General features: G+C 40.3%; 3 protein-coding genes across 3 annotated transcripts in view; 2 read left to right on the forward strand and 1 right to left on the reverse strand.

The window, feature by feature from the left end:
• Positions 1-1,785: 1,785 nt before the first annotated feature.
• Positions 1,786-5,200, forward strand: agtr2 (angiotensin II receptor, type 2). The gene is made up of 2 exons (XM_030144717.1): positions 1,786-1,961; positions 3,628-5,200. The coding sequence occupies exon 2, from the start codon at positions 3,682-3,684 to the stop codon at positions 4,924-4,926; it is 1,245 nt and encodes a 414-aa protein (XP_030000577.1). The 5' UTR covers positions 1,786-1,961; positions 3,628-3,681; the 3' UTR covers positions 4,927-5,200.
• A 3,461-nt stretch (positions 5,201-8,661) lies between these two features.
• LOC115427083 (SH2 domain-containing protein 1A) lies at positions 8,662-13,426 on the forward strand. Its single transcript, XM_030145471.1, has 3 exons — positions 8,662-9,229; positions 9,431-9,494; positions 11,691-13,426. The coding sequence occupies exons 1-3, from the start codon at positions 9,093-9,095 to the stop codon at positions 11,889-11,891; spliced, it is 402 nt and encodes a 133-aa protein (XP_030001331.1). The 5' UTR covers positions 8,662-9,092; the 3' UTR covers positions 11,892-13,426.
• Positions 13,427-14,151: 725 nt separating this feature from the next.
• Positions 14,152-25,028, reverse strand: part of tenm1 (teneurin transmembrane protein 1) — a 269,383-nt gene continuing 258,506 nt past the window's right edge. The window contains exons 35-38 of the mRNA XM_030145470.1: positions 24,018-24,319; positions 17,923-18,629; positions 17,000-17,142; positions 14,152-15,743 (exon numbers count right to left, since the gene is read on the reverse strand). Of these exons, the coding sequence (XP_030001330.1) occupies positions 14,988-15,743; positions 17,000-17,142; positions 17,923-18,629; positions 24,018-24,319 (1,908 nt within the window). The 3' untranslated portion in view covers positions 14,152-14,987. The remainder of the gene's footprint in view (positions 15,744-16,999; positions 17,143-17,922; positions 18,630-24,017; positions 24,320-25,028) is intronic.

A 25,028-nucleotide genomic window follows, 5' to 3' on the forward strand; every position in this document is an offset into this window, starting at 1 on the left:
GAATAACCTGAACAAATATGAACAACCTGAAATGTCTAAAGAGAATTAAGTGCAATTTTAACAATATTCTGCCTGTTACTAAATGTTTTTTGTATTTGTAGATCTGATCAGTAATGCATATGTATAAATGATAAGTAGAGGCATAATATTGATAAAATTGTACTTATATTTCTTTACAAATTTCATGTTTTTCAGGTTATTCACATCCTTTTTGTTTGGATAATTTCTAAATGTAAATATTGGCATAATTTAATGTTATTTTTTGCACTAAAACAATTTGGAGTTGTCATTATTAATTGGTTATCATGCTATTATTTTACTGGTCCGGCCCACTTCAGATTAAATTGGGCTGAATGTGGCCCCCGGAAGAAAATGAGTTTGACACCCCTGGTCTATGTGATCAGTGAATTAAATATAGGAAACTACATGATTTACACTGAAAAAATGAAAAATACTGATTATAATATTACAATAAATAGTGATAAATCACTTCAGAAAAGTTAAATATAAAGAAAAATTCATCTGGGAGCTGACACAAAGGTAGCACTGGGTCTTTATGGGTTAATCTCCTTATCTGTTTTTGTTTTTTACACATCTTTTTTGGTATCCCCTCTACATTCCACAGGGTTTTGGTGATGTCAACATGACCATTTCTTCTATTTTAATTAGAAAAATGGATTCACAGTGCCCCCATGACCCTTTTGGGCAAAAGCAGCTCTACACGAAGACAACACACCTTCTCAGTTTCACCCGTCATCCTCACCGTCAAGGTTCCCACGGGTCTTATAATGTGTCACATCCTGATCGATGCTGAACGGAGCGCACATGTGTGAACATACGTAAACTGCGTTGTGCACACTGCGTCGATGCATTCAGGCCCAGATTGAGCACATGTAGTTGCACAAGTACCGAGGCATAGGCCAACACATGCACACACACATACAGGCGGCCGCTAACGCCATTGATCAAAGCGGCTGTGATGTAATCGGTCTCAGAGCTTTGCACGCATCCCTCATTAACTTTCACCAGAGGCTTTAATGAAAAACCACTGGAGGGAATCTCCGCTTTCTCTCTTTATTCCTCCTCCCGCTCTCCGTCGTTCCCTCTCCTTCTCATCTTCTCGTTCACTCCCTGCAGGATCTGCTCGTCCTCCTCCTCATCATTCATCTTCCTCTCTCCTCCTCCTCTTCTGCCTCTGCCCCAGTGGCTTCCTTCGACTTCCGCTGAGACAGAGTAAATATTTCCCATGCCTTATCTGACCGCTGGCAGAAAGAATATGACACAAAGTGCGATGCTCTGCTAATTAACTGGTAACTTCAATTCGTCAGGTCAGGGGCCCCGGCTGGGACAGTTACAGGCCGTGAGGTTTGACACTTTAAACACCCCGGTGGCCTGTTCATTATGGTCCAGGTGCAGCATGAGGTTGTGTGTCTGCAGCAAAACCAGCCACTGGAGACTCAGCTCTGACTCTTGATGCACATCTTGACTTGATTTTCTCTTTCTCGCAAACAGAAAGTAAAATGAAAATGTAGGATTGAAATGAAAAAAACAAAAACAAAACATAACAAAAAAAAACAAAACAAAAAAAAAATCAGCAACAGTAAAAGTGTTTCATTCCTACCCCCCTTGGCCTGGCTTGTGTCCACATCCAGCCCAGTCCAGCCCCTTCGGTAAAGAAGCTGTGACGCATAAGCAACTTCCCTGTTGTGCAATCATCAAGAGGCTCCAGGGAGCTATAAGACCCCCAAACTCATCTGGTTTCTCAGAGTCTGTTTTCTCCACACACACAACACATACACACACAGACACACACACACACAGAGGCGTGATATGGTCTGGAGTACTCAGCTGCACAGATTTCTCTTAGAGGGGTCGAGGAGCAAATGTCAAGACATGGACTTTAGCCAAAAGAACTGAGGCTGAGGCTTGGCTGCTTGAACAGGACACTCCAACCAGACCAGGTAAAAGAAATGCTTTTAATAAGAAACATGCAAAGGCAGAGATTAAGCACTTTTAGTTGGATTTGATAATGTGTTTAAGTTTCTTTTATTTTTTGGCCTTAATGCCACTTTTGTTTGAGGATGATATTGTCTGCCTTCTACTTGTTGCTGTTTCTGTTTTGATGTGGATTACATAGCACTGGAAAAAGAACAGTTTGAGTGACTTTAACTAAACTGGGGGATCACAGTATGTATATATGTATATATGTATAAGTCGTAATCAGTCTTAACATTATAGACAAAGAAGTGAAAGGCCAATATGTGGGTTATAGACTTTATCTGGTTTCTGTGTTTAACATGTGGTTGAAACACAGTCTGAACTCCATCACTTTAACCATGGCCTAAAAGTAACCCTAACATTAAAATGAGTCAGCGTCGACCTGGTGGATGTTATGAGTTTTTTAAAAAGACTTTTTCAATTATTCCTAAAAAAAAAAAAATAGATGTGTCTACAGAGTGACACCAGATTATTACAACCCTGTCAGCAGGTATTTCATTACTGCCAAACGTCCAGAATGGTGTAATGTATTTTTAGTGTGATTTGTTATCAAGTGGGACAGCTAACAAACACATGAGGCAAATACTAAAGATTACTGTGTGGACAAGTTTTTTCTTCATCCATAAAAGGCAAACGAATGTCATGCATCATATAAGGTGATGTATGACATTTTTGTAATGGAAAAATTGACATTTTGCTTTGAGACTCAATACAGATATTTTTGATAAATGTTACAATGGGTGGATTGAATTTATCATCCTACAAAGAACAGACTTCAGCTGTATTTAACCCTCTTTTGCTACACAGAGATGCAAGCATCACTTGTAATAATTCTACAGTATTTTGTCATTTTTATTTTACTCATAGAAAAATAAGTTGAGTAAAACATCTATTAAAAAAAACTAAAAGTTTTTCTTGTATTTGTTTATTTTGAGAACTTACAGTGCATCAGTTAATGTAGCTGTATTGCTAAATAGACAAACTGTTAATGAAAACTGTACCTTTCACATCTGTCAGTTCTCAGTCTTTATTTAGCTCAGCTCCAGCGAAAACTATTTACAGTTTACACTGTTTGTCTCTTCAGTTTCCTCCATTTTCTAACATGTGCATACACAACTCTGCAAGAGGTGCAACTTTCAATTCTTTGTTGTTTTGATGTTTAGGTGCTCTGAACTACAAAACAAACATGCTAATTTCCAAGGATATCCTCACCTCAAATGATGTGTTTGGTTCACAACCCAAGGATAGTTAGCCACAAAGGAGGAAAAAACAGAAAATCAAATAATGAGATGGCAAAATAGCTACTGATTAATTCAATAAGTGGCAACTACTCAATTAATCTATATTCTATTCTACTGTTGGACCATACACTGTAAAAAGTGAATTTTCCATGTGAGTGCCACATAATTTAGTGTTTGCAGATTCACATATTAATAGCTTTATTTTCAGTTTGTTAATTGAAAATACAATACAAAATAGTAATTGTGTGAGTATTTCACATTAAATCATGCACACATTGTAACAGGCTTCATACCTGCTGATTTGTTTTGAGATTTGATTAAAAAAAACAAAAAACAAAAAACAATGGTGCATGAATTCTAATTGCCCAATTTTCCATTTTCTTTCCAGCTGTTCTTGGAGGGAAGTCAAGTCTAGTGACGTAAGGGTACATCAAGTTCCATCATGGTGATCCCAAACAACCTTTCCCTTTTCAACTCCTCCCTTAACTCCACTACAGAGAGCTACCTGAACTCCTCTTCAGACCCCCCCACCTCCCACTGTCCAGAATGGCCTTCTCTATCCATGACCACCCTCATCCCCATCATCTACAGCATTATCAGCGGGCTGGGGATTGTGGGTAACACGCTGGCTATATTTGTGCTAGCCCATTCCAGCACCTCCAGGAGCATCGCTAACACTTTCATGCTGAACCTGTGTGTGTCCGACCTTCTGTTCCTGATGTCCCTGCCGCTGTGGGCCGTCCCCTACTCCCAGGACTACAACTGGCCCTTTGGACGTTTGGCTTGCAAGATCTGTGGCGCTCTGCTCAGCTTCAACCTCTACGCGTCTATCTTCTTCATCACGTGCATGAGCATGGACCGCTACCTGGCTATCGTGCACCCGCTGCGTTCCCAGAGTGCCCGGGACCCCAAACGAGCCAAACTGGCGTGCGGCCTGGTGTGGTTTCTGTCTTGTGCTTGCTCTGCGCCTACCCTGGCTCTGCGGGACCTTTACCCCTTGAAGGAAAACGTGGAGGCCTGTGCGATTTTTTATCCTGATGATACCTGGTTTCTAACTCTGGCCTGGATGAAGATAATTCTGGCCTTCCTTCTGCCTCTGGTTGTTATCTCTTGTTGCTACTGTGTGATTGGCCGACATTTACTAGCGGACACCGACGTGATACGAATGGGGAGCTCATCTCACTCTGTCAAAAAATCTGTGGAATCCCCAGAGCACTGCAGTAGAACAGAGAGACCCCCCACTCCCTGTGTGAACCCAAACTCCAGTGGAGGAAGACCACAAGAGGGCAGGGGCCTGGAGAGAGTCTTGTGGACGGTGGCAGCTGTGGTTCTGGCCTTTTTCTTCTGCTGGTTCCCATTCCACTATGTGACCATGCTGGAAATTCTGCAAGCTTACGGTTTGGCCGACAGCTGCTGGGTGGACTGGACCATCCGCAACCTCACCCCCATCACCCTCTGCTTGGGATTCTCCAACTCGGCCATCAACCCCCTGCTCTACTGCTTTATCGGGCATCATTTTCGCGGTCGCCTCGGTGGTCTCTGTAAGGGATTATGCGCTTGCCTGAAGGCCCGGAGGGATGATCACAGCCAGAAGAGGGGCTCCTTCAGTACCAGGCTGAGTTCCTTCTCACGGAAACTCAGTGACCTGAAAGACCTGGCGATAGTGGAGAGCTCTGGTGCTGCCTAGTGGACTTTAGAGGGCAGAACTTTTTTTTTTGTTGTACTTGCTCCACATCCCAAAAGAGTAATGACTGAACTCAAATAAACATGGGGGCTGTTGCTAAAGTCAAAGTCCAACAGAGCATATGACAGATAAAAGAAATACAGATGTTTAAGGATAATAATTAACCAGTGTTACTACTGTTTTTGTCTTTTCTGGATTTTGTGCATTCTTTAACTTTAAACATTTATTGCTGTTTTATGTAAATGAATTTATCGAATAAAAGAATGTATTTCTTGCAGTCTCTTGTTCTGAATAATAAACAACATATGCAAAAATGTAAATTTCTATTAAAATGGAAGATCATAGGAGTGGTGACTTTTACTCAAATATTGCACATAGGCTAAGTACAATTATGATGCACCTGTAGTTGTGTATATACTTGTTTATAATTTTGTGGTAGAAGGAAATATTGTACCATTAAGTCTACAAATTCGTCTGACAAAGATGGAAATTTGACACGTACAGTTGATAATAAGGGATCGACCTTTGACCTCTTGACATCATATTCATTGTTAACACTTCTGCCGCATAGTAGTTCTACTTCTAAATCTCTAAACAAATGTCCAGATAAATATCTCACCTAAAATAAATGTTTTTGTTTCATATGATGATGTTTCATATGATGGACCTTCAGTCCAGCAAAACAACAATAACCTGCTGTTCAGACTCGGAAACTCCACAATCAAAAATCCAATAATGTGAGATAACTAAAGGACACAGAACTCAGCCAAGGCCAACAGCTCTCTGCTATTAAACCACAACATTACAAACAACAAGTTAATTATGACCTATGTTTTTCTCCTTTCATCCAGATTTGTTGTAGGCTACACATGCTAAACAAAGCTACTTCCTGTCACCGAGATGTCTGCCTATTCTACAACATCCTACACACAAAACGAATATAAACATGACCTTTAGTTTCCTTAGTAATACATATAAGAAAATGCTTTCTTTTAAGCAAACATGAATATATATAGCTGTACTTTTTCAAGTCAAATAGCTAACATGAGCTAGCTAACATGGTGACTTCAGTTAGTGTTAACTAGCATGCTAACCACAGGCTAGCTGTTAGCATAGTTAGATTAAAGCCAAAATAATTTTAAATACATAAAAGATTCAGGACTTGAAATGAACTCCAGGAATGTTGTACCTAATCTTATATTTCTTCAGAACCTATACTCACAAAATACATGTAATTATTCATAATATTATAAAATAAAGCATACAAATAATGAAATCTAGAACATACTTAATTCCAAAATACTGGTAAGGATGTTGCTAGTGTTTTCACCATAGATGTATTACTATTTTCACATAAGTGTTGGAGTATTGGCGATGGTATGATGGTAAAAGAGGTCTTTCTAATATAGTGACTGCAATTTCTCAGTTAATTTTATTTATCTTTTAACTGGTATTTTCTTTGTTGTATGTCAGTTTGGGGTGATTTTTCTCTTCGAAAATGTATGGGAATCGTCCTTCACAAGTGCTTTACCCTTCTATCAAGTTTGATGAAGTTCCTCCCAGTATTTTTTCTTTAATCCTTCTCACAGACTGATGAACAGACTGATCAGACAAATGAGAGTGATCACATAACCCCTGTAGTAAAGGTTTTCATAACATTCACTGGGACCAAACTAGTCTTTTCACTTCATCCATTCAACCTCATGATCTTTTTAATCCTCAAAAGGGTCATGGAGGTACTTTTACTTCAACATTTTGTATTTTGCTGCTAATACTTGTTGTAGTAAATAAGTTAAGCAGGACTTTGACATTTTGCAGTGCTGTCTTCCTGCTTTTACCAAATAAAGCATTTGAATACTTCTTCCACTGCTCTGGACTTGTCTATTTTTGTCCTCATTCGCTCACATTTTTGGTGAAACTTATTCCCTCCATCATTTTTACATTCCTCTCCTCAATCCTCCCCTCCAGCGGCTGTGACAGAGCGTCTTCCTCCACTTAACTGTCTCACTTCGGCAGATGGACATCCAGTTCCATCATTCCCCCTCCTCCTCTTGGAGTGCCTCTCATAGGTTGTATACATACAGTACCAAGGCCAGATACCATATACCAATACCCTTATGATACATTCCGGTCCAGCCACTTGTGTTGGTTGAGGGAGCCGTCAGCTAATCAATGATGTATTTCTGTCTGCTATTTGTGTCCAGTATAGATCCACTGCATTCTACATTGGCCCTGGTCTGCCTCTGTATGAGCTGAGAGCCAATAGAGTCATTTTTTTGCACCGCTGAAGGCTACTAGATTATTATACACAAGGAGATTGAATGCATAATGCTCGGAATGTTTTCAGTCATGTTGAAATCTTGTAGCTTCTGTGTTTTTTTTTCCTGTTACACGCTGGTAACCAAGGCAGTCTGAATATTTTCTAAGATTAATATTGGACCCACAAGGCAGGAAAAGTGCTTGAGAATTCTGTAGGTCCAGTCTGTGTCCTAATTGCAGTCCATCTACCCTAAGTTTGTTTTGAGTTCTGCCACTGGGTGGTGCTAAAGTGCTGTCGGTACACAGACTGGGATGTCACCGGTGGCTGTAGCCAGACAGAGCCCCAAAGTCCCACCGCTCATGATCTTTGAGAGCCAAGGGAAACATGCGCTCTGACACAGACTGATGACTCATGTAGGCAACAGTTCTCAATGTATAACAACAGAAATCCTCAAAAAACTGCTCCATTAACGGAGGTCACCAGCTGAAAGAATATCTCAATGTTAGGATGAGATGGTTTCTTTCTGTTCCTTGTGGGTGGATTTGACAGCTTTCACATGGAGATAACTTGGTTTTTGATTTGTTTTCCTAAATCTTGATCCCAACAGTCAAACCTAGAATTACATGCATCTCACCATGACAGATGAGCTTCTAGCACCAGACGCTGTGCCATCAGTTCGGTTAAAAAAAAATGTGCACAGTGTCACAGCAGCAAACATTCAATATTTGAATCACCAGATCCTTAATTTGACACAACAGAACTTTGCGACTGACAGGACAGATTGCAGGATGAGTTTGTTGTGGCTCTGCAGTACGTCAACACACATACACACACAGCTTCATTAGCCGATTTGCTGTAAAAGCAGGTGCGAATATTCTCGACACACGTTTAACTGAATGGAAAACATGTGCTGCGCAGTGTGCAAAAATACCTCCTCAAATGCTGATCTTTTGATAAAACTGATAAGCTCTTCCTGTCATAAACTTAAAATGGTTTAGTCACAACAAAGCACAACAGTTCAGGGAGGCTCTTATGTAAATATGCCTTTCTATGTGTTCCTCTTTTATCAGTATAGTTTCCATTAAAAGTGTGAGATGAGAAATGAAAGCACTGCCGATCTATCTCAGATTCTGTGTAACAAACTGTACATCACTATTCATGGAAAACATGGTGAAAACAGACAGTGTAAGCAAAGTTCTGTTAAATAATCAAACAAAGTGAGGCCTCTGGATAATTGAGCTGGAAACAGTACAAGTCACTACATAAGCACAATATACATCTCCCTGTATAAAAAGGGTGATTCTGCCCCTCTGTCTTTTCATCCCTGTCTTGTGCTTTCTATTGCTGTGGAAATATTCAGTTAGAATCTTTGAAGTTATTTCCTGTCAAAAAAAAAAAAAAAATCAGACAATCATTTCCTGAGAGATACACAAAGCTGTATTTTGAGTGTGCGAAAGCGTGTGAGATATAGAGAAAGAGGAAGCCGGAGCATCAAGTCGTATAGGTTATAGGGTAGAGAGAAAGAGAGAGAGAAAAGGAGAGAGAGAGAAGGCTGAAATCATTCTAGGTGGAAAACTCGAAACAGCTCGCTTGGAAAGGCTCAGACGCCCTAACAGATATTTGAAACAGCGAGAAGCGCTATCAGATGAGAGGCTGGACAGCTGCCTAACCTGTGCTCCCAGTCCTGAGCATATACACTGAAGTGAAGACTAAAAAAAAAAAAAAAAAAAAAAAAGAGGGGTTTTTGCCTGCAGTGAGAAGCAAAAAAAAAGTTGAAGGTGAGAAATAAGAGTGAGGAGACACATATTGGCAGTTGGGAGCAGAAGAACGAAAAAGATCAGATCTACAGAGAGAGAAAGGAGGAGGTGGTAGAGGAGGAGGAGAGGACTCAGGTCTGGATTCAGGGGTGATGGAGAAGCTGCCCATCTACCACGGACCCATCGGCAAGGAAGAAGGCGAGAGGCGGCTGGGCCAGGACGGCCGAGATGGGTGCTACTTAGTCCGCAACAGTGACTCTTTACCAGGTGTCTACTGCTTATGTGTACTGTGAGTATTAAACCCAAAACTCTGCCAACATGTGATTATTAAAGAACTTCCACTGAACAAATATTACACCGTTAGTGTTTTCTGTCGTTAAATGTGAAGTAAAGACTCCCACAGAAGCAGTGATCATGCTGGGAGCCAGTGTGCTGTTGATTAAGCTGAAAACAAAAGGTCAAAGGTTGTTGTGTGTCTGTATTTGTGCAGGTGTAATGGGTATGTGTACACGTACAGGCTGCACAAGGACAACGGAGGCTCCTGGGCAGCAGAGGTGAGATGTTTCCTCTGTATTCTTCTATTGCAGGGTTTTTCAACCAAATGGAGTTGTCTGAAATTTCTTGTAATAGATAAAAAAAAAAAAAACAGATTTACTAATCAAAAATGTATGGTGAGTTGAGAGAGACAATCCCAATCCATAAAAGACATGACAAACTCTGAAGCTGAAACTGAAGCACTGTGGTACTGTTTATCTTTCAAATGTTCATTGTGGTCAGTTTCGGATCCTGCAGCTATTTTATTTGATAATTCATAGTTCGAGTTCTTGTTTGTTCAGTATTAATTGTCAGCCTTGTAAATCCAAGATGGACTGACTGTACATATCCTGACCAAGGAAAATCAAATTCTCACTTTGTGCAGTAATCTACACCTGGCTTTTCTGCCTCCGTCCATAATAATATCCATTATATAGACTAAATGTTTAATAAAAATAATTTATTTGCAACATAGTATAGCAAACTATTACATGATCAAAAATTAATTTTAGCAAAAAAAATATCTGTTTTGAATGTCTGGGGTCGCCACAAATTTGTGATGTTAAAATTGGGGTCATGAACCAAAACAGGTTGGGAACCACTGTTCTACTGGCATTCTAATTCTACCTCTGTCCACATTCATAAGAAAACCTTTACAGAAATGGTAAATCAGCCGCACATCCATCCTCTGCCTCGTGCCACGGCTGTTTATTAGTTCTAGAAGCTGTTTTGGGCGGCCTAATTCAGCAAGCTGCAAATTTGAGTCAAACGTTGTTGGTGGTGTGGGTTTTTTTTTTTTTTTTTTTTGTATTTTCTTTAAGTGGTGACAGCACCATGGAAATAGGTGCACTTTCTTTTCACTTTTGCAATAATACCCCCCATGTGACATAGTTTTCCCCTCAAATTTAAACACACACACATACACACTACAGCATCAGCATATACTCCAGAGATGGGGGAACGTAGAATTGCATTTGACAGCATTTCTGATGGGATATGTAATAGAGCACTGAGGATTGGCAAACACCCAGAGATGGGAATGTATAGAGACATCTGAAGGCTTTGTGTCTCTGCTCTAACAACTGAGCTAGAATGCTGTTGTAACTACATTTTGCCCTCGCTCATCTTTACTGACAGCATCAAGCGAACAGAGAGCAGGGATGGACTCGAATTACACAAATTTCACTACAAGCTCAATAACAGTTTACATTATTCATGCGCAATATCAGTCACTTTAATGAAATATTCTAGAGAACAGAGGTAACACTTGTGGTCGGAGACAGAAACACCCACAATGCGTTGCTGTCTACATTTGATTAAATGATTTTAAAGTGCGTCCAAAGAGCACCGTTTCCACACTTTTCTTGCAGTTTGATTGATAGCACAAAAATGAAAACAAATCTTTTTAAAGGGCAGAGTGTCTCCTAAGTCCTTACTGTGCAAAATGATAATATATTCACTAGTTTGAGGCTTTGTAGTTCAGAGATGTTAAATGGCAGATTTACAGCTGTGGTTTACTTTCACTTGTGTCAAAGTAAAATAAATAAATAAATAAATAATAAAAATCCATCAATGCTGAAAACATTGAATTTAATAAATACAAACTTCCAAGAGGGCTGGTATTGACTAAAAAGTAGATGAACTGTTTCTAAAAAAAAGAAGGGAAAAAAAGTTTGTGTTGTTATTGCATTTGTTTTCAGTCACAAGTAGGAATCTTCAGGCATAAATCCTAAAATATATGCGTTTTGTTGACTAGCAAATTATTAAAAAACAGCTCAGGGGAGTGAGTATTATTTTGAAGTTTAGCTTCAGCCAGTATTTTCTTAATTTAGCTCTTAAACCCCCTGAGTATATTTCTCATCTACAGAAACTCTCAATACATAACAGCATGTTTCTTTTGCATCGTGCCATCATGTCTTAAATCCAGGCTCAGTTTGGCTCAGTAGACCAGATACCATATAAAAATATAATTGATATGATTCCAGTGCATCCATCTGCACAATGCACTATTCATGCTATTCATGATGTGTTTCTGTCTCGACTCCGGTGTGTCTGATATCTTTATAAGGTGAATCTGTGAGAGCTCATTTCAGGCTGCTCCTGTCCTGTCCTTTTCATTTCCCTCGTGGGGTTTGATGTGAGGGACGGAGACACAAGAGACAGAAAGAGAAAAGGGGGGAGAGAGCTAAATTCCTCCTTCTTTTTCTGCATTTCAGACCACTCCTGGTGTGCAGAAACGATATTTCCGGCAAATCAGGAACTTGATAGCAGCCTTCCAGAAGCCCGGACAAGGAATTGCCATGCCTCTGCTTTACCCTGTCACTGCTCAGAGACGGGCACAAACACACACAGAGGCACAGACACCCGGTAATAGCCTGTCAACGACACACAGCAGCCCCAACGCATGCCTCCGATAGATGCCACATGCTGCACAGACACACAGAAACAGGAACAAGAAGAAGGCCCAAACCGCACCACTGACATAATTATACCACAGTCAGTATGTTGATTAAAATCTTTTAACATCCACTCATTTAGAATTAGGGTTCATCTACTAGTTTCTGTCATAAAGATGGATCTGAAGCTCATCTTCAGCTACGCGAGTTTAAACATGGCTCAAATGTTACCCTAACTCTAAAATGGGTCACTGACAGATGTAAAAAGTGTTGAAATGAAACCTACTGCTGAGTCCTGAACGCTGTATACAACCTGTTTTCTTTACCTCAGACATTTTCCAGTAAATTAGTTTCTATTTTTGTAACCTTTTCATTGTCACTCTTCTCATGTGGGGATCCTTTCAGAGGGAACATCATCTAGTTTCTGTTTTTATCATGTGGCTGGAGCACAACTTGAACTACATGGCTCAAGTGAATCCCTATAAGGAGTTAACTGTGACCTGATAGATGTCAGTATGTATTAAAATGAAGCCTCCTGTTGCATCCTGAATGCTGTATACAAACTATTTTCTTTACCTCTGACATTTTCCAGTAAATCAGTTGTTCTTTTCATGCAACCCACCTGAAGTGAACAATTGTGCAGCTAATATGCATGTATTAGACTTGATTTGAAAGTGAACATCTGTGTGTAACATGTGGCTGAAACAAATTCACATGAAGTACGACATGAAAATGTAACCTGATCCTGACCCTAACCCCACCATGAGTCACCTGTGATACGCTGGATGTCAAAGAGTATTATGTATTATGTCTTCTTATGCACTTACTGTTGCATCCTTGAAGCTGTGAACAATCATATTTTTGTAGTAAATCAGTTCCTGTTTTTTTTTTTTTAGTTCTTCTTTGTTGAAAAGAAATTTTAAGCCCAAGCAATGACTCACATCGCTGTATCCTTTCAGTTTTGTTTTGTTTTTTGTTTTTTTACACATATGCTGCCTACATATGCTGTTTCTTTCTTTTTTTAAGCTTCATAACTTTCAGAGATGTAAAATATCCAACTGCTGAAACATTAATATCCATTACTGCATACATAAGTTGACAACAAATCTTGTGCTGTTTTCTTAATGCAATTCTGTTTATGTGAAAGGCAAAGAAAATAAATGATATTGGTTGCAATAAACTCTTCAAATGAGGTCACTCATAGACAGTCATACACATCAGCCTCCATCTGACATATAATGTGGAACAAAAATTCAATTTGACATATTGAAGTGCTGATTTCCATGGAGAGAATGCTGACTGCTGAGGAGAGGAGAAAAAAAAATCTGTCATTCGTCTGATTGACATTACAGGCTACTCAAAAAGAGAGAGAGAGAGGGAGAAAGAGAGCGACCGAGCATCCATTCAGCCCAGACTATTCTTCAGTGCAGCCGTCTCCTAGCAACCGGACCCTCCATCTTTTCACTGTCAAGATGAGGTTGGACAGTATCTAGCGGAGCATATGGTTTCGAAAGGGAAGGTGCATCGCAGCCCGATCAGCAAAGTGTTAGTCGGAGAACGTATATCACCTGCTCGCAGTCAGAACATATGCATTGTGCAGGCTCTGTCATCCACAGCCCAGGAGAGAAACACAAACAATTAATGGTGGGCAGATGGTGGAGTGATGGTGGGAGGGAGGCGAGTGGGGGATAGGCAGGCAGACGGACGGGGAGGTGGATTAGTGGTAGCTAGATTAAAAAAAAAAAAAAGAAAAAAAATAAACAAACTACTTTCTTTTTTAACTTTTTTTTGGGGGGAGAGCCTTGGAAGTGGTTCACATGCAGTCTGATTGGCATTTCCTAATGAGAGGAGACAAGCTGTAGAGAACAGCGCAGCCAACTCTAGGTCCTGCCCCTTCTGCACTCACCACCCACTCACTGAGCCTCAGCTGTCACATTTTTTCTTTTTCCCTTCCTCTGCGCTTTTTCCCCCTCCTCCTCCTTCTTCTTCTTCTTCTTCTTCTTCTTCTTCTTCCTCCTCTCTTCTGACAGACGCAGGTTTCTCATGCATATCTCGGTCTGAGCCATAATGATGGGTGATAATGACAGCACAGATTTGAAAGTTACAAACTCCCAGAAACAAGAACAAAGAGCGCACAACAAATGTGTGGAGGGAAGAGAGGGAAGACACCGAGACAGAGAGCAGACGCCGGGGAGAGAGAGATGGAGAAGGAGAAGGAGAGAGCGGGCACCAAGAGAAATAATAAGCAACAATGCCTATGAAATCCCAGGGAACGATCTGGTAATTCACACATAATAACTTTAATCAGCATTGTAACCCAATAAAGTCAGATTTTTCAGCGAGAATATTTACTATAGCCATGTATAATTCTTTGCAAAAATGTAACTGTTTTTCTATTGATTAACAATACTGACACTTACTTATGAACAACAGAATTCCCAGTTGAGCACTTTTTTCAGTGTGAAAGCACTGGCTATGTACATTCTTGATTTTAGTATACACACTCATACAAACTACTGTTGGAGCACACCAGAGGCAGAAAACCAGAGCACAGGTTTCCTTCTCTAAAGGGGAGTGTCAGAGTCGACAAGGCCTCTCTTACACAATATGTAAACGATAGTATATCCGAGGTAAACCATGTAGTAACTCAAATGGCAACCAGAGAGCTCTTGATTTGAGTCATGAAGAGGATTTTTCATCGGCAATCCTAAAGTCTTCAGCTCTACAGTTCAGTGAATTGGAACAGAGTCATATATGATGAACAGTGTTGAAACAGCAAATAACAGACAATCAGTCCGTCCGTCCGTCAGTCAGAGTAAGTTCGTAAGTCGAGTCAGTAAGTCCCAGGCCGGTCGAAATACAAAAAGCAAAGCCACAGCCAAACCACACAGCTTGTGCCACTGTTAGAAATCGGAGAAACTGGACGATAATAATAAAATACCATCATTTTGTCACAATTAAAGGCATTTGGAAATAATTTTTTCCCCCAATCTCTCTTCTTGTTCTTCTTTCTTCTCGTCTTCTTTTTTTGATACAGTATAGAAACAGTAGAACAAATCAGAGTAGAGTAGAAACAGGCAGTCTTTGGTGGGGTGGGGGGCTGCTCACGTGTCTCTGTTACCTGCCCCCCACCTCGCTCAGTGTCATAAAGTGGATGTTGGCGGGGCAGTCGGACAGCTCCGGCTGCTGCTCTATAGGCAGGGAGTAGTATCCGTCGTAACCCTGAACGCGTCCTCCAGACAGTAGCTGCTGCTTCTCCGCCTCGCTCCACACCCTGCTCCCTGCGTCCCCTAGTTCCACCCGCTTCCTCTCCTTCTCCCACGCCCCCTCCACTGCTCTCTTCCTCGCCTCCTCCCTCACCCTCGCTCTCTCCTCCTCCTCGGTCCCGCCGTAGCGCACGCACAGGCACAGCGCCCCCTGCTGAAGCGTGATATCGGCGAATCGTCGAGTCCTGCCGTTCACTGTGGCGCTCATCTGAGACACGCTCACGTTCACCCCATTCTCCAGGAGGCGGCCCCCGACTCCTAACCCAAGGGCGAGGTCTTCCTCGATTGGCCTGGACTGAAGGAAGTGGTGGGTGTCGCAGCCGTGCACAGTGAAGCTCAGGCCACTCAGGTGGACAGCGCCGTTCAAAATGGCCGCCACACGTCTGCTGTCCTCGCTGGCCACGCCGATAACCTCTGCACTAACATGGCCGTGGGAAACAGCGAACCGGATACTGGGGCCGAGGAGAGAGGGTCTGGAGCTGAAGGGTGGAGGGCGTGGTGGTCGGTGGCAGGTGGATCCCACAGGCTGTGAGACCAGAGGAAGCCGCTCCAGAGAAATGAAACTCCTCAACTGTCTACGCAGCTCACACTGGATCCCTAAAACCAACTGAACCCAAAACAGTAGAATGACTCATTAATACAGTTACTCATATCATTGTCTCATTTTGATATAAACATTTCACAGGAAATATCTCGAGCTGTCACTACAGATGTGGCGCTAAACTAATTTACTAGCATTATAGAAGACCGTTTCAGTTTGAGTCTTAAGTTCCTTCAAAATGTCTGTGGTGAGAAACATCAGTTACGGCTGAACAATAACGTATGTTCATCATTATAAATAGTCGGCATCACTGAGAGACAAAGTTTATAAAAATTACATTTACATATCAAAATTTTGGGGATTAGAAATCGTTTACAGTTGAATCCACTATTTTCTGTAAATATTAGAAATTCAACAGTATTTTCCTTATGAAATCAGAAGAAGCTCTAATATCACTGAAAAGTGTTGGTTTAAATCAATGCTTTTCTGGACTTTCAAGTTTTGTTGCTTGGTTGTAAAAGCAGTAAAAACTGAGGAAAGTTGCATCAGTTTGATGAAGAAATTATTCATTACATTTTTCATCTATCTATCTATCTATCTATCTATCTATCTATCTATCTATCTATCTATCTATCTATCTATCTATCTATCTATCTATCTATCTATCTATCTATCTATCTATCTATCTATCTATCTATCTATCTATCTATCTATCTATCTATCTATCTATCTGTTGCATTAGCACCAAAGCTGATAGAGTTTATTTTTTACATACAGTTATAAAATGAAAAAGACTTTGTTAGATAGAGGTGTTTATTGTTGAATATATATATATTTTTTCTCATGTATTTATTTAGTTTATGAATAGACCAATCAGTCTCATATATTTTTATTGATACAAAATGAAAAAAGGCAGCAAATATTTGGACAAGTTCAGACACATATTACACTTATTTTTATTCTTTTTCTTTATTCTGTTTAATTTACTTGAATCTATTATTTATTCTTGCTACTTATTGTTACCCTTCATAATGTTGTACTTTCAGCCATAATGTCTTAAAGTAAACTCAATAAACTATAAAAACAAAAAAGACTAATCTGATATTGCTACAATAAGAACAATAAACACTGACCCAGCTTGGTTTGGACAGGGTCATGTAGTCACCCTGAATCAAAATTTTAATGTTAAAATAATGTGAATGTCCTCAAACTCAGTCTACAGGTGTTTTATATCTCAGTGGTAGAATTTACATACGCGGGCAGATGGAAACTTTAATGTCACAGTAGCGCTGTTCACTGCTTTGCTGTGGTTAAAAGCTCACCTTGCTGGAGTCCCAGTCCTGAGTCTTGGTCTGTGTCTTCATCAGTTCATATGTTTGTTCCATACTTCCCACCTCAGGCTTTGGGAAGCCGGGGACAACATTATGAAGCTGAAAGCCAAACAGCTGCAGCCAGCTACCGATGTCTAGACACACACACACACACACACACACACACACACGCACACACACACACGCACACACACACACGCACACACACACACACACACACACACAGAAAATTGAGAGAGAATGTTGAAATATAATGTGTATACAGTGAAGCAAACAAAAAGTCATAAGGCCAGAGAAGCTACACCTAGTACAGGAAATCACACAATATATGAGAGCAATACACAGAGACACAGTCAGACGCAGAGATGGTTTAGTTCGTGTTTTCTTGACAAACAGATTTCTGCCTGTAATACACAATCTCGCAGCAGAAAAACGTGACAGTCCAAATGAATGTTCCATTAGCCAGAAGGACATATGTCCCCGCTGACATCCTATATTCATCCTCCTACTCTTCTACTCCATCTCATTCCTCGCTTGAGTTTTGGTGGATTTTTTTTTTTTTTTTTTCCCTTTCTCTCAGGGAAACAGTTTGTTCTTGACAGGCACAGGGACAAAACGTAACGGCGCATGTACAAAAAAAACCATGATGATCAGAGGCATGGCCGTCCTTTCTGTTGTCAGTACATTGTGTCTGTCATCTTCTGTGCCTGCCACATTGCTCACCTGTGGTTAGCTCTGTGCCCTGTTCTCTCACATTGTATGGCAGATGTTTCCTTGTAGGCGTGTGTCGGAGTGGGGGAGTAATACGTGATGTTGAGCTGCGATGTGGCACTTCGTGTGACATTGTGAGTGGCTCAGTTAAATTTAAGACCGATCTGTGTGCGTGTGTGAGAGAGAACATGTGTGAATCTCACCTGTTGTGAACTTCGTCACCTCCTCCACCCTCCCAACAGGGCAGTTATTCTTAAAGGCGTACAGGTTGAACGGTTTGGGCTCCTTACTAAGCTCCCCCCACAGTTCATGATTGGGTGAAGTCCACCGGCCTGCTAAGGTGTCATAGTCACGCCTGCCCAGGTGGACCAGCCTCGTTAAAGCGTCGTACAGGCCTCCGTGGAAGCCGATGACGAGCTGGAAATCCGGGTTGGTGTCCTGGTAGACCTCTCCGTAAGGGGTGTACAGGATCTCTTTGACAAGTCGGCCCTTGCTTGAGAAAACCGCCCTCGGGCTCCCCACGCTGTCGCATGCCACGTAGTACTCCTCCCCGCTGCTCAGCTCCATGGCGATGAGGTGGCCCTGAAGGTCGTAGTACAGCGACGTGATCAGGTTGCTGCTGTGGTTGTACAAGTGGCTGACCCTGGTGGGCTGCGACAGATCAGCGTAGAAGAACTGCAGCTGCTCGCCCTGGCTGGTCTTGGTGGCCACGCGTCGACCCAGGCCGTCATAGCGGTACCACACTGTTCGCTCGGTCACTCGGTTGTACACGCGGGTCAGCAGGCCGTTAGAGTTGTAGTCAAAGAGGTCGTTTGCCCGCTGGCGGAGGAAGCCGTCGTCATCCACACTGTACTGTAGCTCACCAAGGTGTGTAATGCGATCTCTTTGGTCATAACGTAGGGGGGTCAGCCTGGAAGTAAAAATAAAATGCCACCTCTGAATTTGCAGAAGACAAAGCAACCACAACATGTTTCAGCATCATCTCCCTTTGCTCTGTGGGTCATGCTAACTTTGCTATCACTACCTCCATTGCAGAGTGGAATGAGGTCTTTAGTAAAATTACTTTTTGAGTTAAGCTGCGTTAGTTTAATGCATGGGCAAAAAAAAAATGTGGGTAGGACAACTTAAAGGGGGGGTCCGGGTGTCCTCTGCCAGCAAATTTTGCAATGAGTAGATGCTATTTCCTGTATTCTGGTGCATTTTAACACGTGGTTTGATACTTTTATCTAGCTATAGCAAGAGAAGAAATACGAGTCCATTTTGTCGTTTCCCTCAGAGGTTGGGCCCAGTCACATCACATATTTAAAAATATTACAAGTACAGAAACTGGTACAATGACTAATTTATGTATACTAATTATTCATGTGTCTTTATGTCTGCATGCAAGTACAAATAGGCTACTTTAAATCCAACACACAGAACCTAAAAATCACCTAAAATATTGAAATGATTATGACACAATTACCCCAAACCTAAAAATGCTTCATACAATTAGCAGGTTTCCTGTTGTATTAATGAACAAAAACACTATATAGATAAGAAAGGGAAAATAAGTTTAATTTGAGAAAGAGAGCTGAGAACTTTTCATAATGTTGGAGACTAAAATTCAAACTTATCTCACTCTCCCTGTCTGTCTATTTGTCTGTTGGTGTCTGTCTATCTGTCTGTCTCCCCGTCTGTCTGTCTCTCTCTCCCTGTCTGTCTGTGTCCTGCTCTGTTGCTCTGCCTCTTGTCCTCTCTGCTGTCTAATGACATATACATTTCCACATTATAGCATATTTCACTTACTTCTTGTTAACATTTTTTAATCGACTATATTTTAAAATGATAGGCTATGGCAGTGTTTTTCAACCTTGGGGTTGGGACCCCATGTGGGGTCGCCTGAAATTTCTAATAATTGATAAAAATGAAAAGTTACTAATAAAAAATATATGGTGAGTTGAGAGAGACAATCACAATATAAGACATGACAAACTGTGAGTCTGAAACTGAAGCACTGTGGTACTGTTTATCTTTCAAATGTTTACTGTGGTCGGTTTCAGATGCTGCACCTCTTTGATAATTCATAGTTTGAGTTATTGTTTGTTCAGTATTAATTGTCAGCCTTGTAAATCCAAGCTGGACTGACTGTACATTTCCTGACCAAGGAAAATCAAATTCTCACTTTGTGCATTAATCTACACCTGGCTTTTATGCCTCCGTCCATAATAATATACAATATATAGACTAAATGTCATCTAAAATTAACGTTTATTTGCAACATAGTAGAGCAAACTATTACATGATCAAAAACAAATTAATTTTACCAAAAAAAAAAAAAAAGTCTGTTTTGAATGTCTGGGGGCGCCACAAATTTGCACTGTTACAGTGGGGCACTAAAAAATGTTCGGATGTCCGAAAATTTTCTCTTCAGTGCCATGATGTGATTGCTGGCCACATACGCACACGCACACACAGTAGTTAGCATGCTAGATATCTGTTAAAACACCATACTGTCTACTAGTGACCTGTAATTCAATGCTGTAAAAATCACATAATGCTTTTAAAAGCAACAGGTGGACACAATTTAGCTTGTAGTGACAGTTGTGTCCAGACCCACCATGTGTGCTGCTCTTTTGATTCATAGTTACAACTAGTGATGTGCAGATCGATACTGAAATATTGATATATCCGATACCAGATCTTTACAGTCTAGAATCAATTCACAGATCAAAATATCGATAGTTTTGATACTTCAGTCATTTGAAGTAATGTATGTCAGGAACATAGTGGAAAGCAGTTAAAGTATTAGGATCTTGGCCAAATGATGTGCGACTGGTGGAAACTACTTCTTCCACTGGGGTAAGTGTGTGCTGTCATGCCTCCCAGTCAGTCAACTCTGACTCACTCAGTCTGTACTGAGCAAAAAACAGAAAAAACTAAAGGGGAAAACAGTAAATATGCTATTGTTCCTTAACAAAAACTTGTGAATGAGGGAAAGTGTCAATGTTGGACATGCTCAGTATTTTCCTGTTTCATGTTAACACATTCATGTAATGTGAAATAATATGCAAGTTTACATTTTTATAATAGTTCTTAATAATTAAACAATAATTACTCTCATGCCTTGTTTTCCTTATGTAGTTATAATCTGAAATACACAATTTTTTTTTTTTTTTTTTTAGATTTTCCAGACATTAAGTGTACTTGTTAAAAGTATTGCTATTGGATTGGTATCGCAGATACCAGCCTGAATTTTACTCGATATTGGATCGAAAAGAAAATGGTACTGAACACCACTAGTTACAACGTTAGCCTACCTGGGACTGACAGTCACAGAGCAGTGGAATGTGGCATATAGAGTTTTATTGCAACAGAATGGATTTGAGTTAGTGCAGTACGTCAGACAAGGTAGGAGCCAAAACATGGTATGCAGTTTGTTTAACCATTCTCTCATAGGTCTAGGTCACGGAATGAATCTGACAACGTGCTGAAAATGCCAGTATTTCCAGATGTTAAAAGTGGGTGGGTCCGATATTATTGAGTCTAAAAAGTGGGTGGGCCTTGTCCCACTCACCTATAATGGCTCCGGAACATTTCCCCAGATAAACAGTTACACTTAGCTATAGCAGCTACTCCAGTGGTTATGCATTTTGTGTTAACTTGTGTTTAAGGTCACTAAAACATTATCTACTAGTTTGTAAACTGTTGTCTTGAAGTCTACAACTTTCTCTGTTTTTAGAACCAGATGTGACCATAATACAACTAGAAAAGCACTTGGAGAGTGCAGAGGCAGACCCCTCCCCCCCCCCCCAGTATCAACTGTTGTGCCAGTATCAGCATTTCCTGAAAACTTCATCAAAATCCTTCCATAACTTTTTGAGTTATCTTGCTAACAGACAAACAAACAGACAAACAAATCCAGATGAAAACATAACCTCCTTGGTGGAGGTAACATGAGGATGGAGCTAGCCAAGCTAACGCTAGCTGAAATCACCAACCACACTGACATAAACATATACACTAGATGTTGCATTCAGCCTCTCTGCATGTGCCAGAACCACCGCCATATTGGTATGGGGTTCCAAGGTTAAAAAAAAAAAAAAAAAAAAAAAAAAGTCTTTCAATCGGGCCTCTTTCTTTGACAGTCAGCACCAGCGAAGATGCTGGACTTTTACGCTGTATACAGTTGATATCTTTGATATTAAATGTCTATAAATGTATTTAAAAAGTATTTCCTTGCCAGGAAAAGGTACTGTGTACATCATAGTCTGTAGTTCTTTACAAATCGATAGAAGATGCCTATGTGTATGGACCTGTCCTGCCTTTCGCTTCTTTTCCCCAAAAAAGCAGGTAAATGGATCTTCATCTTCGATATTCACTGACTCAGTTTGTAAACATAACCATACTACAAGAACTGCAGCCAGAGGGGACTGCATAGTTCAACTGAGAAAAAGTACATTTGGTCAGGCCTCATTTGCAGTTCCAGCTGCATATGTGTGGAACTCTATTCCAGTGGCAATTAGAGAACTGTCAAGTTATAATGTCTTCAAAATGCACCTAAAAAACTGGTCTGTTAATAATTGGATCTATCAACATTAGAAATGTTCTAGTCCTGTCCCTGTTGTATTTTTTTTGATATGTCTAAGTGCCAAGTGTATCTTAATATATTTTTTACTTACTTTGACTGATGTGTTATTAATTGTAAATTTTGTATTACAAAACTTATGTTGTACTTGTCTGTGTTTGGGTATTTTAAATTTAGTTTTAAAGTTGTATGTTTATACCCTTGTGTTTCCTTTTAGTGACAATTTAACATCTGTCCAGGACTGCAGATGAAAAATATCCATTAGGCTAACTCTGCTGCATTTACAGCAATGTGAATCAATGTTCAATGTCCTTGATACATAAACTCATTTATTTATAATTTATATAAATGTAGAAAAATAAAGCATTTTTCTTGCCTGGAAAATGTATTGTATGTAGTTCATTTGTTCATAGTTCTCTACAAATCTATACTCTACGGTCCATAGTTTGTTATCCAAACTTATACGAGCGGGCTGTTTAGTTTACATTTTTTAGGCCTAACCAGGCTCACCTGTGATTTTAGGGGCTTGTACGGCGGTGGTAACATTAGGGGGCTTATGACAACTGATGGATTGTCAGGGTCTTTTGATGGCAGCTAACATCTCTGGCCTATTTTCTGCATGTAGTAGGTGTGTAGTTTATTTTGAATCGAAGAACTGCCTATATGTGCATTACATTTTGAACATAAAGTAGGCTATATTGACAAAAAACACTTTTCTCTATAATTTTACTCACGGCTCAGTCATAAATACTGGTCTAACATTTGTAACGAACAATGACATAAAACACTGCTTCTCAAATTTGCTGATCTATGGTGATTTAATTCTGTGTACACCTTGGCCCCGACTGATGTTCAGTCATTTAAAACGGGTGTCAAACTCCGGTCCTCGAGGGCCGGTATCCTGCATGTTTTAGATATTTCCCTCTTCCATCACACCTGGAAGCCATTACATCGTTATCAGGCTTCTGCAGAGCGTGATGATGAGCTGATCATTAATGGAACCAGGTGTGCTGGAAGAGGGAAATATCTAAAACCTGCAGGACAGTGGCCCTCGAGGACCAGAGTTTGACACCTGTGATTTAAGAGGAGCACCACCCTGCACCAAGATGGCTGCTCCATTGACACACTTGTTCCTATAGACCGCAGTTAACAACACAAGATCTAGTGAATATATCTATGCCACACTGATAAATAAGAAATGCTATGTCATTTAAGTCATTTTATCTACTTGCTAAATGTTAACACAAATAGTTTGATAACTTGTCAACTTTTTTTTTTTTTATAAACACACCAATTAGCAGGGTAGCTAACAGATGTCGTTCATGCACTACTCACCTTAGTTTACGCCTAAAGTGGTCATGTCATGAATAAGGACTATTAGCGACAGAAAGCAAAACTATTTCTCAGGCTGTACATTTGTTTAATTCTAAAGTAAAATTTGAACACCCCAAAGAACTGCAGCTTTTGGCACTTCAGCATTGGCTTCATTTTTCAGGAGGTTGTCACTTGGTTCTGACTCTGACAAGAGTTTTTGTAAATCTATACAAGGCTGGTGGCAACATATGTTTGTCGCTCATGTTTTAGTTTTAGGATAAGGACAGCAAAATCAGCAAGACCCACAATTCTAAGAAAAACATCAGCAACAAACAAAAGAAAAGACCTAAAAGAAGTGATCCTTGAATGACCTGATAATGACCTGCTGTAGTCTCTATTGACTATGTATTGACTTACCTGGCGCTGGTGCCATGGCTGAGAAGGTTGATGTTCCCGTTCAGATCGTAGCTGTACCGCCACTGAGGCCGTTCATTGACCGAGGCACTTTGCAGCTGGCTGTCTGCATCATACTCATATGTGTAGCGAGTTACGTTGCTGTCCACGCCCACCCTGATATCGCAAGTGGTCGTACGTCCTGCTGAATCATACTGAATAGTCATCCAGTACGCGATGGATTTGAGAATCTCATACTGTACTTCTACCACCTGGCCGTAGGAGTTAAACACCTTGGTGTGCTTCATCAGATGTGTGGTGATCACCTAGAGGATCACAGAGGAAATGGATTAACGCAGCTCCTAAACATGAGCACTTTGTTTTTACAGTAGTATTTTAGCACTTGAAGACAGCAAAGAGCGGTGAAATACAGTGTTAGCCACGTTTCCATAACACATTAAGAAAGACTGGTATAAATGGCAGGAAAAAAAAAAAAAAAAACTTCATTCACAAAATTATCACTGACAAAATGATGACTTCAGACAGTGAAAATTACACTCTGGGCTGCCGGTCTGAATTATGAGTCAGATTTTTAGTGTAGTGACACGAAATTTTGGTTTGATTGTTAAAACTCTAACAGTACATCGATTAGATTAGATTAGATTAGATAGACTTTATTGATCCTACAACGGGAGAATTCAATGGTCACGGCAGCAACAGAAAAAAAGGTGCATGCATAAGGATAGTGCAAAAGACAAACAATACAAAATAATAATAATGATAGTAATAAGTAATAAAACTACTGATTAGGGCTGCATGATATTGGCAAAACGTGCAATATGCAATATGGGTGTACAGCATTGCGATAACGATATTTCTCATTCACCTAAAGAAATACCTTTGTCATCTACTAAGAAAAATGTTCCTTAACAATGTTAAAATGAGCCAGTTGTTTGAATGCTGACTCAATTATTTATAATTTAAGACTAACTATTGTACTACTACAATCAATTTCACAATTCTGTCCAAGAACCT

This window comes from Sphaeramia orbicularis, chromosome 10 (assembly GCF_902148855.1).
Source record: "Sphaeramia orbicularis chromosome 10, fSphaOr1.1, whole genome shotgun sequence".
In the NCBI taxonomy this organism is placed as follows: domain Eukaryota; kingdom Metazoa; phylum Chordata; class Actinopteri; order Kurtiformes; family Apogonidae; genus Sphaeramia; species Sphaeramia orbicularis.

Excerpts from the sequence above, each read along its gene's own strand:
- agtr2 (XM_030144717.1), top strand. The coding sequence starts at position 3,682 with ATGGTGATCCCAAACAACCTTTCCCTTTTCAACTCCTCCCTTAACTCC.
- LOC115427083 (XM_030145471.1), top strand. The coding sequence starts at position 9,093 with ATGGAGAAGCTGCCCATCTACCACGGACCCATCGGCAAGGAAGAAGGC. Across the intron at positions 9,230-9,430 it reads GTCTACTGCTTATGTGTACT|GTGTAATGGGTATGTGTACA; the intron begins GTGAGTATTAAA and ends GTATTTGTGCAG. Across the intron at positions 9,495-11,690 it reads GAGGCTCCTGGGCAGCAGAG|ACCACTCCTGGTGTGCAGAA; the intron begins GTGAGATGTTTC and ends TCTGCATTTCAG.